Below are 16,934 nucleotides of genomic sequence, written 5' to 3'. Positions count from 1 at the left end.
TGAATCTTGAATCTTTGAATGTATAAAGTTGGCTGTGTAATGGTCCAAGCACTGAAACACATTTCTTTTCATAATTTAGAATCACAATACTATAAAATTTATTATGTCGTTTGAACACACTTTTTGCATGGCAATCAATCAATCAATCAATCAATCAATCAATCAGTGTGTGGGTGGGGTTTGTGTTACAGACTTAAATTCAAAGGTTTAATGGTGTCAAAAGCAAGAATTCGTTAGGTTAAACAATATTGTTTTTCCAAATTGTACTGTTATATAAAAAAATTTAAATCTAAATTTTTGTTTATATAAATTTATTTAATAACCAGCGACAAATGAGTGCTTGGACCCCTGGTGATTGCTGCCCTTCGCTTTACAGTTTCTGATTGCTATAACGCTAATTAGTTATTTTTACTTTCAATGTCCTTTACTATACGTTTGCCTTCACATAATCCTATATGTCTTTATGTTTTTGCCATTTATTAATGTTTGTGTAACATTAATATTCTTCCTGTTTACTGCACTCTGAGCTCCAATTTAAAAAAAAAAAAAATGCCTGGAACTATAGAAATAACAGTTCTTCGCATTATAATGAAGTTCAGTGCGTCTCTTCAGTCCAAGGACGGATAATCTCATTACGATCCTGACACGTCGTGACCTCGCCGATTCTCTTCCCGCTGGTGTTTACAGGGCTGTTGACCTCCTGAACACGGTGACTGAACATGAAGGTCACGCTGATTTAGCGCTGACACTGTCGCGGTGTTCAAGCATGAAACAGCAAATCTCAGCTTCAGAGAATAAAGAGGTGCAACTGTGGAGTGTTACCATGGCAACAGGTCACTGACAAATTAGCAAATAATAATAATAATAATAATAATAATAATAATAATAATAATAATAATGATGCACATAACTAATTTACTCAAAGCTGTGTGTGGATCATTAGAGTCATAACAATTAAATCAATGATTCATTTAAATTAGAACTTTTATGTAATTTTAATTTGCTTTTGCTGGTTCATTTTAAATTGTATAAATAATAATAATAATAATAATAATAATAATAATAATAATAATGATGTGCTATATTATATCATACTATATTATTATATTATTAATATTGATATTAATATTATTGTTTTTATTGTTGTATGTTTGTCAATATTATTATTTAGATTTTTAAACCTAAATGTTTGTTTTATCTTGATTTCAAATCTGCCATTTATTCATTTAAATCTATCAACTTTTAATACTACTTCTGTACTTCTATACTAGTGCATGTACAGTCCAGGGCAAAAGTTTTGACACCCCTAAGAAAATATTTAATTTACACCAAGCTATTTAGCATGTCAAAATTTTTATTGCATATTATGACAACAATTAAGATTAAATAAATAAATAAGTAAATATGTGGGAAAAAAATAGACTTAAAGACACCAGTTCAAACTCTTAAGTAAACTTTCAGTATACGTAAATTGTTAAATTCATTAAAAGAGAGATGTTTAGTGTGAGGTGGGCTAACTGGGGAAAAAAAAAAAGCTCTGAGGTATGAATTTAAGAATTAAAGCACGTACAAAAAGAGTTTTATTTAATTGTTCATTTATTTAGAAAAAATATGTACATGATGGAACAAATACTTCACAAAAACCTTGAGTGTTTAATAGCATTAATACTAAATCAACTTATTTTGACATGAAAATCTCGATAAAGTACGTTATGCCATGATTTTATGAACAGAAATATCTGTAGATGAAGTGCCAAGTCCTCTGTGCACAACAGTTAGTAAAAAAATGTCCTGAAATTTCCACCTTTTCCTTTTAACGCACTGAATAGCTGTGCCAGAGAGTTGTGTTTGACCTGCAAACCTTTTATCAGAGGAATTTCCATCCTGGCATAAAGAAAAGGCAGAGTAGAGTGCGATGTTCTGTTGGGATGAGGTATTTTCAGCATCGGTTGCTGATGCAGTAAAAGACTAAAGATGATGAAACACACAAGGACGTCCCAGTAACCGTGAACTGTAGTGAACTCGTCCTTACTGCAGGAGTCAGGAAGAGCAGTAGGAGGCATTCGTTTAAAAAATAAAACAAACAAACAAAAAAACCTTCACAACGTCAAATCATTGGTTTCTGTTAAAGTAACATAAAAAATTGAATTTTCCAAAATACACTTTCCAGAGCTATTGATCATCCAAGTCATGTGTGGTGTCATATAGCTCAAATCTGCCGTGCTGTTATAGCAAAATAATCATGTCGTTGATTATTTTCCTAAAACAGCATGACCCTGAGTGTGTTGTTCCTTACATACTCCACACAATCCATGTGTTTGACTGAAGAGGAGGCAGACTAGATGAGTTTTTGCACCTGATATAAAGGCTTTTCCACTGAGACAGACACCTTTTAAGCGAACAATTTGAAGAAATGTTTGTTATTCTTCTGCATACTTCAGTTCATCAGATGAAAGAGCAACAGATGTTGTGTAACACTAACTCAGAATGAGCGGAAATCTAGAAAAATGGGGAATTGTAGTATTATAACCCTGGAAACTAGGATATTGTTCCTAAATACGGCTTTAAAAAACGCTGTTTCGAGATCACATTGAAATGCACAATTGTGCCAAAATCCTTTAATAACCTTTAAGAGACAAATGACACTGTGTAATGAAAAGCAACATCAGGAACATCGTGGAAAAAATGAGGTAGAACCATCGAGCAAGTAAACCAGGAAAATAAACACGATCTCAAAATGAGTCGGAAACCAAATCTTTTAGGAAGATTGCTGTGAAAAGTGTATCGCTGAGGAAAGAGTTCCACAATCTGCATGGTCTCAGAAACGCTATAAACCGTGAGCAGATTTAAAACGGCGTCTGGCACGTTCAGGGCAGTAGCGTGGTCACGTAGAGCTTCTAATCAAGCTATAAACTTCTCCTTTGATATGTACAATCTCTATTGACTCCATTTCCCATGAATCCTCACTGTTTAAACTTTTAACAGAATTTTAACAGAAAATTTCAGCTCGCTGTTTACTTCAACAACAGCGTTTTAGTGTGTGTTTTTCTCAAACCAAAGGTTAGGTTTGTTTAAGTGACAGAAAATAAACCAAATCCCCAAAGTGGTGGTCGTTTTGTTCCCTCTTCACACTTTATACAACCGAAGAGTCAACGTTTAAACTATTTAAAGTCAGTAAAAGCCAATAAAGATGGATGTTTGTGTCATATATACACTGTTTTCAATAGCACTATAAACAGTTTTTATACACTACATGGCCAAAAGTTTGTGCACCCCTGACCATCACACTCATATGTGCTTGTTGAACATCTCATTCCAGATTTATTTCCCCTTTGCTGTTATAATAAGCTCCACTCTTCTGCGAAGTCTTTCCACTAGATGTTGGAGCGTGGCTGTGGGGATTTGTGTTCATTCAGCTACAAGAGCATTAGTGAGATCAGGCGCTGATGTTGGGATGTCGAGGAGGTCTGGAGTGCAGTCGGTGTTCCAGTTCATCCCAAAGGTGTTCAGTGGGGTTGAGGTCAGGGCTCTGTGCAGGACACTCGAGTTCTTCCACTCCAACCTTCACACACCATGTCTTCATGGAGCTCGCTTTGTGCACAGGGGCATTGTCATGCTGGAACAGGTTTGGGTCTCTTAGTTCCAGTGAAGGGAAATTGTAAAGTTACAGCACACAGAGACATTCTATACAATTGTGTGTTTCAGACTTTGTGGTAACAGTTTGAGGAAGAACCACATATGGGTGTGATGGTCAGGGGTGCACATACTTTTGGTCATATAGTGCATCTTGATCTACGGCTGGTCAACATGACATGATATGGATATCATGATAAATTATAACCATACATTCATTTTATGGAAGCCTTTGCAACACCAATGGACTAACTCCATTAACACGTAGCTGATTGGACATTAAAGTCCACACGTATACAGATATTTTTGAATATATAGTTTTTACTCCTCCGTTTTTAAAAACAGTCCCATCCACAAGAACAGCTTTTTCCATAATAAACTACAAAACCCGAGCAGTGGATGATGTTATGCCATAAAGTCTTGTATTAAAAACACCTCTAGAATAGCGTAAAGAGCTGCGTAGAGAAAACGAAACGCAGAAAACAACATGGCTGACAGTTCTAAAAGGAAATATATGTGTGAACTGACCATGAGTTGGATTAAATGTTACACCTAAATGAGTGTAAAGTGTCCAACGTCTCCGTTCGCAGTGCGGCTTGTCGTGCCAGAGCAACGGGTTCAGATTCGCCGCATCCGTATGAAGCTGAAGTTGAAACAATGCGGAAATAAATTACGAACAAGTTATAAGAAATTGCAGAGCGCAAAGTAAGAAACTGATCAGCAGGAGTCCTGGGACGTTTACGCAAAACAACGAGCATGTGTGGGCTCACGCTGTGACGTCAACGGTTTCGAAAACAAGTGTTTTCCCCGACATTTTTAACAAATCGTCTGTTTTCAAAAAGCTTCGTTTTCAGTGACTCAAAGTTTTCAAGTGGAGCAAAAATGTAGAAAAAAAACCTACATTTTCAAAAATTTCTGTACACATGAGGACTGTTTGTTTGTTTCTTCCTTTTTTTTTGACAGTTTGGTTATTTTCCTCACTGTTACACAGAAATATACCTTACTTCTGAAGGTTTGGAAATTCAGTGCTAATGTTTTTCTTGCACTTTTTTAGCAAATTTAAATATACATCATATATTTTTGCCATCTTGCTCACTCCTATATATGCAGGCGTACATAATGTCTGGGACAATCCCATGTTTCTGACCAAATACATCTTCTGGGTTTTGAACCCAGAACTTTGAACGTCTTACCTGGATCATTATCGTGGACAATGAACACATAATTAATGCATGCATATTTTACAATATGCAAATTTTTACACATGTGGGAAAAAAACTAAAATATTACACAAAAATAAAACGTTCTCAAGTATTGAAACCTGGCCCTGTTTTTAAAGTGTCCTCTTTTTGTTGTTGTTGTTGAATGTGAGGACGAAAGATAAGTGAGGATTCGTTCAAAATGTGTCAGATCGCCAAATCTGTCATTAATTAAAAAAAAAAAAAAAATTAAATAAGGCACAGGAGTGAGATCGTGAACCAGGAGGCTGTTGCTCGGCCACACACACACACACACACACAAACACACACACACACACACACACACACACACACACACACCGGATTGAGTGTTCACATTACTTAGTTCACAGTACGTCTTTCAGTGACTACTGTTACTCCTGTCCTGACTCCGGAACATTCCTCAGCATCCCAAAGAACACTCCGGAAAATTCTAGAATCCGGAACGTCGTCTACGGACGCTCTTTAAGGTTGTGAGAAGTGCAGAGGTGACGAGTACAAAGTGCAACATGTCGTCTTTTCTCCTGTCTGTGGCCCCGAACAACAGCACGATTGATAAGACAGAGAAACAAAAGATAATAAAAAAAAAATCAAATAAAAACAAAACAACAAAACAAAAAAAAAAACAGTTTTGATGAGACTTAAAAGAAAACCGGGAAAAAAAAACAACGGAAGACCAGACATGCAGAAATGGCAGGCACGATGGCTTATGGGCTTTGCGTGACCCGGTCTGATTTCCATCACATCCTGAAGAGTTTAATTTCCTGTCCTTACTCCGACACGCTCTTCACAGTACTGAGATTCGTCGCTCCTGTTCTCCGTCCCGCTGAGCGATCGGACGCTCGCGCTGCTCTCAAACCTGAGGAGACACAAAACAACGCTGATCACTGAGACAGAATGAAATAAATCTGATATCTCAGTGGGGTAAAGGCCTGAGAGCTGAGCACAGGGCTGGAAAAACATCGATTATAATATCAGTATCATGATAAGTTAGGTCATAATACACGATAATAATCTAATAATAGACCATTCATCATCTGAATCAGAGCTGGAATGAGAATCAGAATCAATAATAGGAATCAGAACCTTTTATTAGACGAGTACATTTTTACTTCTGAGGAATTATGTAAGTATAATTTATATATTCACTCATGAGATAATAAAGAAATATAAAATGTGTTGAAACTTAATCTATTTTACATCCATTTAACTTCATCTATTTAATCTATTTAGTAATAATAATAATAATAATAATAATAATAATAATAATAGACTGACAGAAAAAACAGAATTGGTTTGCTTGAAGTAATTAATTAACAGGATAATTATGTACATTATTTTTAATACTCAATTTCTCTAATTAATAATAATAATAATAATAATAATAATAATAACACACAGTGGGCTGAGGCAGAAAAAATTAGGTATACATTAATTAATTAATTAATTGATTGATTCCGTGTGCCATTTTTTTTTAAATGCTCCAAGGCTGATCAATTATTTTTTCCTACAAGTTTCCTGACTAATAAAATTGAGCATATTAATGAAGAAATAAATAAATGAAGAAATAATTCATAGTGCATTTTTATAGTCCAAAATCCTAAAGTACAGATAACAGATATAAATAAAATCTACAATCAATAACGCGATTATAAATTTATAATAAATGTATTAAAATGGTTATAAATACAGAAATAAAATGTAACACTCTTGCTTAAACGCATTGGATTTATGTATTCTGCGTATCGTTTTTAACTGTAGAGAAATGGCCTAAATACGCCCAGATACAGTCCAGAGCTCGGGCGTGTGGCGCGGCCTATACGGCTACGTGAGGACAGAATGTTCCAGGCGCGAGTGCTCGGTGTTCAGTGGCGTCTAACGGCGCTGGAGGAGCAGCAGCGGTGTTGAGAAAAGGGGGAGGGGCTTTCTATAGGCTATCTCCCTTTGACTCGTAATCCTATCCTATTATCTGAGGCCTGGGAGAAAGAACACTAGTCAAAATCTCCTGTCTCGGGAACTCTCTTTCTCTCTCTCTCACACACACACACACACACACCAGCTCGTCCTGGCTGATGACTGCCTCTATGTTAGTACAGAGGGGCATGAAGGTGAGGGAGTAGTGGGGCAGTATTGTTGTATAACTGCTCTATACACACCAGAGTGTGAGTGAAAGAACTCGGTCGTGTAAACACACTGTCGTGTTCGACATCCAGAGTGAAACAGGTTTAGTCGACATGCTACTGATGATAAATACAAGCAAATAACTCGCGCGACTATTTTGCGATTTCGCAGACAAACATTGTAAGAGATCTTTCATCGTGAGCTGCAGACGAATTAGTGCCACTGAGAACAATGACAGCTGACAAAGTTCTGCAATTGCTATGACGCTCACCTAAAATCCACCAATAGGAGGACGGCACAGGATGACGGAAAACTCATGGACAGGTACGAACAGTAGCAGCAATGACAAAACTGAAATGAAACATTTTAACGAGCAGAAAAATATCCTTATTATCATAAAAACTAATACTGGCTTAATTATTCTAAAACTGACTTAAGAAAACACGGCCTCAACCCGAAACAGATTGAACTATGTTTAAAGCGGCAATAAGCAAAATTGGAGCTTGTTTGTTGAAAAATTGAAGAATGTTTACTCATTGACCACCATGTACCGTCCCATGCCCATGTAAGTAAAACCCAATCTATGAAGGAGGTACATTCAAAAGTAATGCTTTTTAGGGTTAGCTAGCATTCAAAGAGCCAGCCAGTCAAACAAAAACAATTTACCCCTTTGTACTAATCATGCTAATCCAGATGGAAGCTAACTCAACGTTCAGTAAACATCCTCCATCTTGGAAATGTACATCCAAGATTTTCAGTATCAGGTACATCTGGAAGCTCGCTAGTTGATTCCACCATGTTTGCTATTCTGATGATCAAGAAGTCCGTCCAAGACCTCATCTTTTCCTGAAGGTTATTTGTAACACTCAAGATGTAACGAATTCTTACTCATGTTAAAGGTGCGATACATGCTAACACTTACTGTAAAGAGGGTGAAAGCCAGTCTGTCCTGATCAAGTGTGATATTATTGTTAGAAACAGCAGCATACTTGAGCAATGAAGTTGCTGAATGACTTCACACTGTACACCTTGTTCTTCCATAAAATAAAACACCCGCAACATTTTCCTGCGTCACATGTAGGCTAGTAATGCTAATTTAGCTCTCAAGTATGTATCTTCGTGATAAGTTATCTGGGAGAGTCTGTTCTTCTGTGCAAAAGATCCTGTCCGATCCTGTTTATCTATTTACATGTGAAATGCCTTCAGGTTCAAACAAACAAGGGAGCTGGGCAAAGGCTGGGAAACACAATCTGCCCCTGCAGCCATAAGCGTTCTGGATTTAATTAAGGCGATACATAACAGAGGGCGGCACCAGAATTTCCTGAATAGGTAAAGAATAAAAGATGTAGGACGCACATGTCAAAATGAAGTCAGGCGGTAAATCTCGGGCAAACGTGTACAGCCTGGCACAGATTAAAGTTATTCTACTGTTGTAGAAATGTGACTCGTCAAGTCCCAGCCATGCCCTTGGGTGGCTAACCTTACAGGAACTGTACAGTTAGTGAAGTGTTGTAGCATAACTTACTCTGGAACTAGTCTGACCTTCAACAAGACTTTTAACAGGGTGGCACGTGTCACTAAAGTGTGTAGAAGACTAAAAGTTATGGTAGTACAAACATTCTCAGGGGTCCAAGCACTACACAGTTTAGCACTTTATTTTGTTCACAATAACTGACAGACATATAATGACATTCCTCAATGGGGAATAATCAGAACAGTGCTTTCACTGCTCTGAGATCAAATCTTGGTGATGCTGGGAGTCCAGCTGAACATAACTGGCCCTGATCTCTGAGTAGAAATCTCCATTATTCTGAAAAGTTTAATGAGATATTTAAGGAGGTTCCAGTAAACTGTGTAATACTATGTCTCAAATCTGATCAACCTTGCTTGAATAGAACCTTTAGAAACTAAGTTAAGGACTGTGTCCCACCCACCAAGCACCTCAAACACTTCAGAAGTCTATCCAGTACCTGATAATCACATGCCAGAGTCTTTGAAAACCCACCTGAAATTCAGCTTGAAATTCATCTGGTCTGGTTCATGTAGCACACGTAACTTGGTCCATCCTGTGCTCAAGCTGGAAGGCGTCCGGTCGGTCCTCCGGATTAACGGCCAACATGTCGTGCAGGAGCGTCCGGATGGCGTTGGACATTGAGCTCCGTGCCTTCTGTGGGATGTGCAGGACCATCCTGGGGTTCTCAAGCAGCGCCTCGCCCACTGGCACGATCTCGTTGCCTTGACGGATGTACGTGCCCAAGAGCTCGCGCTTCGACTCGCCATCAATAAACGTGATCCGTTCGAGCATAGCCCAAATGATGATGCCAAGCGCAAAGATGTCCGCCTTGGCCGTGTAGTGGCCTTCCCATACCTCGGGCGCCATGTAGAAGTCCGAACCGCATGCCGACGACAACCAGAACTTGTTGACGTTGATGTTCTTTTCGACATGTCCTTCAGACCCACGTTCTATGCATCCAAGACCGGCGCACACCTTGCTCAGACCGAAGTCGGCCACCTTGATGATGGGCATGCCGAACTTCTGTGAGATCAGGATGTTGTCAGGTTTGAGGTCACGGTGGACGATGTTGTTCTTGTGGAGGAAGGCCACGGCGCTGGTCAGCTGCTTCATGAAGCTCCTGTTGGTTCGTGGGTCGGGCCGTCGTGACAGGATGTACTGGTTCAGGTCACCACCTTCGCAGAACTCCATTACGAACCAGAGGTAGCATGGTTCCTCGGGATAACCGGGGATACGCTCACCTACAAATGGCAAAAAAAATTAAATGAATAATGGCACCTTTTAGACAGCAATTAAAAATTAGTTGATCTCTATGCTACAGAATACATTCTTGCTTCATGATACTGTTGGTCTGGAGGTGTGTATCTAAATTCCTTCCAAATGAGCTGTTAATTACCTAACTTAGAAAATGATTACAACTGTAACTTCAGCTGGAAATAGTTGGAACGTTGGAATCAAAATCATTCGGTCGTGCTGACATTCCAAGTTTTATTTTGCTGTTTTGAAAAGGAAATTGCATCTGATCTGGCTTCTGCATCTGATCTGGCTTCTGCATCTGATCTCCAAGGAGTCATGGAATAAAATTTCACTTGAACAAATAAGGTACTGGAACAGGTCTTTAACATGGTGACAGGGATTCATACTCTGGGAAGTGGCATGGGAACACTGGGAAGGGCGGAGGAACACTTTGGACTGAACTACCAGGTTTGGTAAACAATCCAGTTGTATCTAGTCGGCCTGGCTGTGTGATCTGCTAAGCTGTGTTTTGCCGAGTCAGGAAAAGCCTTGAGCATTCTTCTGAGGAGAGCTGGTGTGAAACTGATAAGCCACTATTTTAGGAACTCCTGTGTGAATGAACCTGAAGAACACTCTGAAGATCTGCTGCTAAGCAAGCTTTTAAACAATGTCACACATTAATGGTCTCTCTCTTTTTTTTTTGACAAAAATCCATCTTTAATGAATGCTTTAGCATTGAAATAATATAGAAGAGAAGTTTGCGGTGCTTGTTTGGTTCTTGAGCTCGAAAGATAGTCCAGTTTGACTTCTCTGGAGTGACTGTAGTCATTCTTCAGTGTGTATCTGCTTGTTTATTTATATCCCTTTCTTTTACGTCAGTAACTACAGTGTCAATCTGACAAAACATTACTAAGCCAACAACCATGAAGTGATACTGGCACAAGGTGTTTGGACTTCTTCCACAGAATACTGTACCCACACTGGTTATCTGTCACGGCCTCGTAAAAGCTTACAAAGCTTCACTTCTGGATTTTAAAGTGGAATGGCCGCAGCGAACCAGGCATGGGGAGGAAGACACATTTCTGATTTTCAAACTAACAAATAAGAAATATTTGGAAAAAGAAATTGATTTTATCCTCAGTCATAAAATGCCATCTCCAGCTTAAACATCTAACACAGGAATCATTACCTGTGTTCTGTAATTCATTTCTCTAATAAATCCTCCATCTCTAATTACTGCCTCTTTCTCAAGTATTATGTTAATACATACGCATATCTCTTTATTTATACAGCTGTATATAGAGTAAATAATGCACAAATCTGTACATAACTGGATTCATACACATTATTATTATTAATGTATTTATTTTGTTAAATTTTATTTTCTTGTTAAGTCTTACTATTTAAATGTTTTCTGTTCTCGTGTCAGATATGTACGTATGCGCATACACTTGGCGAATAAAGCTAATTCTGACTCTGATTCTGAAAATAACAGATAAATTTGGTATGTGGCTGAAATTTTACCAATACGTTATAAGTATTCTCTATTTCGCGACCGATCAAATGCTGAATTTATTCAAGCTGTGTTTGTCACTACCTGATTTTTAAAGTGTTAAATTTTAGACCAGGTCTGTAAAAATCTGTTTACATAACTCCATATAAATAGGATCTACAGCTACTAGTGCAAAAACACACACTTACAGAACAAAAAAAAAAAAAAAAAAAGAGAGAGAAAACCTGGAAAGAAAAATGGGGCAAATGTAAAAATATCTCCCTCAATAATTTGATGAAGAGGATGAAAATCTAAAATCTGATTAAATCAATCCAAAAATAAGACATTATTATTATCAACGCTGTTTTAATTCTGAGGGCAGAGAGGGGACTGAACAGACAGCAAAACAAGCTCAAAAGAAGAAAAGGGGGCAGGGGATGGGAGGGTTAATGGGTGCGAGCTGGGAAGGAAAGGGTTAATGTGAGAAAGCTGGAACACGATGTTCCCTTACAGGCTGCAAGCTCAGTTTAGGAAGCTTACACAACACTACAACACAACACTACAACACAACAATGCCTCAAGTGTTAATGAATTACTGTGCAATAATATTTAACACTTTTAACAGCACATGCATGAGGCTTACAGGAGAGAAACATGGGGCAGGTTATTTGGATTGAGTTACTTCATCACATCCAGGAAGTGAAAACACAGGAAGCTGGTTCACTGTTTTTAAACACATTAAGCGAATAATAACTAATAACATCTACATGCATGTACTAATGCAGATCATGTAGCTGATGCTTTATGGCTACTGATTACAGAGACCATGTTTATAGGTGTTTGTAGGTGTTTATAGATGTTTATAGGTGTTTGTAGGTGTTTGTTAGTGTTTATGAGTATTTGTGTTTAGGTGTATAGGTGTGTGTATTGAGTGTTTATAAGTGTTTGTATTTGTGAGTGTGTATAGGTGTGTGTGTTTGTGAGTGTTTATAGGAGTGTGTTTGTGTTTGTGAGTGTTTATAGGTGTCTGTGTGTGTGTGTGTGTGTTTATAGGTGTCTGTGTGTGTGTGTGTGTGTTTATAGGTGTTTGTGAGTGTGTTTATAAGTGTGTGTGTTTATAGGTGTTTGTGTGTGTGTGTTTATAGGTGTGTGTGTTTGTGAGTGTGTTTATAGGTGTTTGTGTGTGTGTTTATAAGTGTGTGTGTTTATAGGTGTGGGTGTGTGTTTGTGGGTGTGTGAGCAGGGTAGCTGCTATCAGCTGGTTGCATAACAGTTACACAAGTTACACAAATGATCTCACCTTTTAATGAAGTTTCCACTAATCGTAAATACTGTTTGGATCTTTTGTTGCCGTGGCTCATTTTCTGCGCCATGCCATTCCTCTCCAGCACACACTCCTCCAACTGGACGATGTTTTCGTGTTTCTTCTCCAAGCTCGCCAAGGCCCAGAACTCAGCCAGGGCCAGCTCGACCTTCTCCGGCGCGTCGCAGCGGAGCTTCTTCACCGCCACGCGGGCGCCGGATTTTCGGGCCACGGCCTCGTAGACGATCCCGTAGCTTCCCCGTCCCACCTCCCGGAGCAGGCTGTACCGCGGTGCCATGACCACGCTGGCGTTCTCGAGGCCGGCCTGCTTGGACAAGCCCAGGGTAAAGCAGGCCTCTTCGATGGTCGCGTCTCCGGGGTCGTTGCCCTGCAGCGGGAGCGACCTCAAAACTTTCCCCGCGTCCCGCTTCATGGTGGCGGATCTTTTGCAGCTTCGCCTCCCGCTCCTTAACACTAACTGCCTCCGTGTCGCGTTGCGTAACTCCATGAGTTTCCGAACATATATATGTCTAAGTGCCAGTTTTCATCACTCTCCTGACTCGGAGCTACTTATTGCTACTCTATTATTTTTTCTTTCGCTTTTACTGGCCATTACGTCGCTCAAGCCTCACGGACGTAAACAATAATAGAACCATTCTCAACTATAGCGTTAGCAACCAGAAGTGGGCGTGGCTTACACCGAGACGTACCATTTCACCCAAAGATGGGGGGACAAACGAAAACACCGATTTCAAACTTCCACATGTGTTACGCTCATACAAAGAAGCCTAGATTAATATAATTAAAATAAGTAATTTGTAATAACAGTTTCTAATCATTACGAACTATTATAACACATATCAAAACTTCAGCGATATTTAAAAAGTCATATCTACCTAAAAATGGACGAAGTCCAATGAGGAAGGGTCAATTTTCTTTTCTTGGGGGGGCGCGCGGGGGGGGATTCAGTATTTAAAAACGTATTTTCAGTGCTAATTTTAAATGGGACCCGCGAAAATGTAGTATAGTTACGTTTTTATAAATTAATTAACAACATTATAATGACGAGGTTTCGTTTAAATGAGATGTATAACATGTTTAATCGAGGCTTGCGACAAACGTGAAACATACAAAATGGTCTGTCTTTTCGGCAACATGGAAGTTCACGTGAGGGAATGGCACGTGCGATTCAGCATGAAACCCCCAGCACCGTGTGTGTGTGTGTGTGTGTGCGCGCGCGTGTGTGGGTGTGTGTGTGTGTGCGCGCGCGCGCGTGTGTGTGCAAAGCAGTGAAAATAGTTATGGTGCAAAATTTCACAAAATAGTGACTTTTGGAAGGAAAACGCATACTCATGCAAAATTGCTCACATCTATATTTTGAATATTTTCTATAACACAGGTTATTAGATCTGTATTTTAGAAATTAAATGATTTTTGCTGCTTTGTTAATTAGAAAGTTATGAAAAAAAATGCATCAGTTAGAATAATGCTGAAAATTCTGGTTGTAATAAAACCTATAATTAGAGAAAAGCTTTCCATTTTGCTTCATCCTGTTTTGATTTCATAATTTGTGCAGGATTGGAAATTGTGCAGGATTGAATAATAATAAGAGTGCAGTATGTGCTACAGCAATGTAAAATAAAGCTATAACATATATATAACACTATAACTACAACATTTATAACAATCAGAGGTAAAGCTCTAAATTTAAGTTTACTGCCACAGAAAGTCTTCAGAACAGCGTTTCGTACAGTATAGTGCTGTAAGTGATAAGAGGAACTAACTTGTATCGTCAACAATAAATGTAACTATAAACAGATAAAACGTACAATGTTTCATTCTTTAATAAATAAACTTTGTAAAGGGTGGCACACTGTTGCGTTTTAAGTGGAATAAAACACTTCAGGACATGCTGTTATGGGAAAATAATCAACTGGTAACAGTAGCTCTGCTTCATCGTTGATTAGGTTTCTCCCTTAGTGTTTATTGACACTCTTATAAACATGTTTTCCATTTTCCAAGTTTAACCTTCTGCATACATTATGATCCTCTCATGGGAAAAAAATGTTTATTGCATTTTATCACTTCATGTGATTTTTCTATCGACTTCGTCTGCCATATTGGATAAATTATAAATTCCTTCTCATACAATGTTACTGTATATTCTACTAAACAAAAATACTAATACTATAATTTTCAAAAACATGTAAGCAATGCCAAAAAGATCTGTAATTATCAGATTTTTTGAGTGCAGAAAAAATATGCTGATTATTGTTGACTAACAGAAAAGTGCTGAGTTCTGATAACTGACATGTACTCATACATAAACAATTAATTTTTTTAACAAATGTATTCATCTCCTAAGGGTAATACATACTGTATGTCAACTCTGCTAAAGTAATTATTTAGCATATTTTGTTAAATGATTAAAATCTTCTCAACATGCTTTATGTCAGCAGAATCATAGTTGTGTTTCAATGTCAGTACCTCTTCTAAAAAATAATGTTCACACCCATTTACCATAACACTGGACTAAATATACTGCCCGGTATTGTGTATTAAATATCTTTAGACTCAAATCCACAGTTTCCACTTTCCCACAAACATGCAACTCTTCTGATTACAATTACGTACTACTCAGAAATGCCTTACTTTAACTTCACTCTGTACAAATTTTAAGAATCATTGGAATATCAAATAATCAAAAATATGGATCATTAATACCAGACTATGTTGGTGGCCGCATCCATAACAAAATTTTGGACGAGTCAGACTTCCATTACTTGCTCTAGCTGTGCCACAGCGTTGCTGAATTCTTGATTGTGATTGGTCAGAAGGTGTTGATTCATTTTCTATAACAGCAGCTACAAATCACAGGTTTATATGAACAGGCTTGTCCTAATATGTTATCATTTTTATAGTAACAACTTACAGAGGGATTAATATGCCAGATGCTCCATGTACATTTATTAGAAGTGAGTGTAATTGTTGATATGGTGAAGTTTTCTGTTTATTTAACACTTATGGAAGGAGTCTCCAGTCTCAGCGCTTTGTCGTCACAGTCAGAAACGAGGGAACGACTGTTTATAGCTGCTATAATGTAAGTAAAAACAGGAACGAATTTGTTTGTGGACGTTCCACAACATTAAATATACTGATAAATGCATAAAATGTATTGTTATAGAGTATTTTGTGGTATAGGCACATTTGCTCTTTCATCCAGAGATCGGAGTTTGATTCCTGACAATTCCACAGCCATCCGAGTCAAAGGAGTAAAATTGGTCGTGCTGTCTTGGTGGGAGGGGCATACTCTGTCTCCCCTGTCAATCACAGTGACACTAGCCAATCGTGGAGGTCTGTGAGCTCATGTATGTGGAAGAGGGTAGATAGCGCTTTCCTCTGAGAGTGTTACGCTGCCCTGTGATGCAGCATGAGCAGCAGTTCGAAAAGATACAGTTGGTTGGTTTCACGTGTCTCGGAGGAAGTACGTGTTAGTCTTCACCCTCCCTGGCTGGTAGATGACTTATGATGGGGGAAGCTGGATAGTGGGTGGGAATTTGCCAAGACCAAATTAGGGAGAAAAATTAGGGGAAAAGTATGTTATAAGAAAATAATAGAAAATAAACCTGGAGTGGCAAAACTAAAGCTTAATTAGATGATTTTTTTTTTTTTTTTTTTTTTGCTGAATGACTCCTTTTTTTACCGTCTTGCTAAAGTGCTGTATAGGAAAGTCATGATGATAAAACACACATTGTCCCTTATTCTTTGTGTGTATTAGACAACAGTTACACACACATGCCAGTTTATTATATATACTGATCTAGTTACTAATAAACTGGGTTCTTAGTGTAGATCATTAAACGATAAAAGCGTGACTTCCTGTCTGACGGATTCAATACCTTGGAGCACCAGTGTCTCTAAACTCATCGATATGCAGGATGGATGAGTGCAAGGTCATTACATGGTGCCTTTGGGAACAAAAAAATGATGTACTTTTCTTTCTCAGCCTCAATTTTAACAGAGATTTCTGCCTCGACCTTTTTGTTTTTTCTCATGGGTCGGTCTGTCTGCAAGGACTGTTCATCCCCCTTACATTTTAATTTTCCTCCATCTCTCTCTCTCTCTCTCTCTCTCTCTCTCTCTCTCTCTATGCAGGCAGAATATTTTAAGTTTCAGGGCCACAGCACAAAAGCCTCTCACACTGTTTTGTTTTTTTGTCTTTCTCTTGTCCTGTCTTTCTCCCATGCCTACTTTCTTCCTCCTTTTTTCTCTCTTCTGCCTCGTTCCCAATGTCATTTCCGTCACCACGGTAACCTGAAGGACACCATATTCACGCCTTTCCAGTTCATAATAGCATGTTTGTGCCTTTATCTCGTGAGGCTCTCGAGAAGAGATACA

The 16,934-nt window shown here is 38.4% G+C and overlaps 1 protein-coding gene across 1 annotated transcript; it reads right to left on the bottom strand.

Annotated features, from left to right (window-relative positions):
* Window positions 1–1,578: 1,578 nt before the first annotated feature.
* On the bottom strand, window positions 1,579–13,290 carry stk35 (serine/threonine kinase 35). The gene is made up of 3 exons (XM_026921253.3): window positions 12,534–13,290; window positions 8,998–9,746; window positions 1,579–5,730 (listed from the first exon to the last, which is right to left on the bottom strand). The coding sequence occupies exons 1-2, from the start codon at window positions 13,042–13,044 to the stop codon at window positions 9,031–9,033; spliced, it is 1,227 nt and encodes a 408-aa protein (XP_026777054.3). The 5' UTR covers window positions 13,045–13,290; the 3' UTR covers window positions 1,579–5,730; window positions 8,998–9,030.
* Window positions 13,291–16,934: the final 3,644 nt, after the last annotated feature.

The sequence above is a fragment of the Pangasianodon hypophthalmus genome, chromosome 16, assembly GCF_027358585.1.
Source record: "Pangasianodon hypophthalmus isolate fPanHyp1 chromosome 16, fPanHyp1.pri, whole genome shotgun sequence".
Taxonomy (NCBI): Eukaryota; Metazoa; Chordata; class Actinopteri; order Siluriformes; family Pangasiidae; genus Pangasianodon; species Pangasianodon hypophthalmus.
Note: the sequence above shows the minus strand (reverse complement) of the source record. Positions and strands in the feature narration are given on the sequence as shown.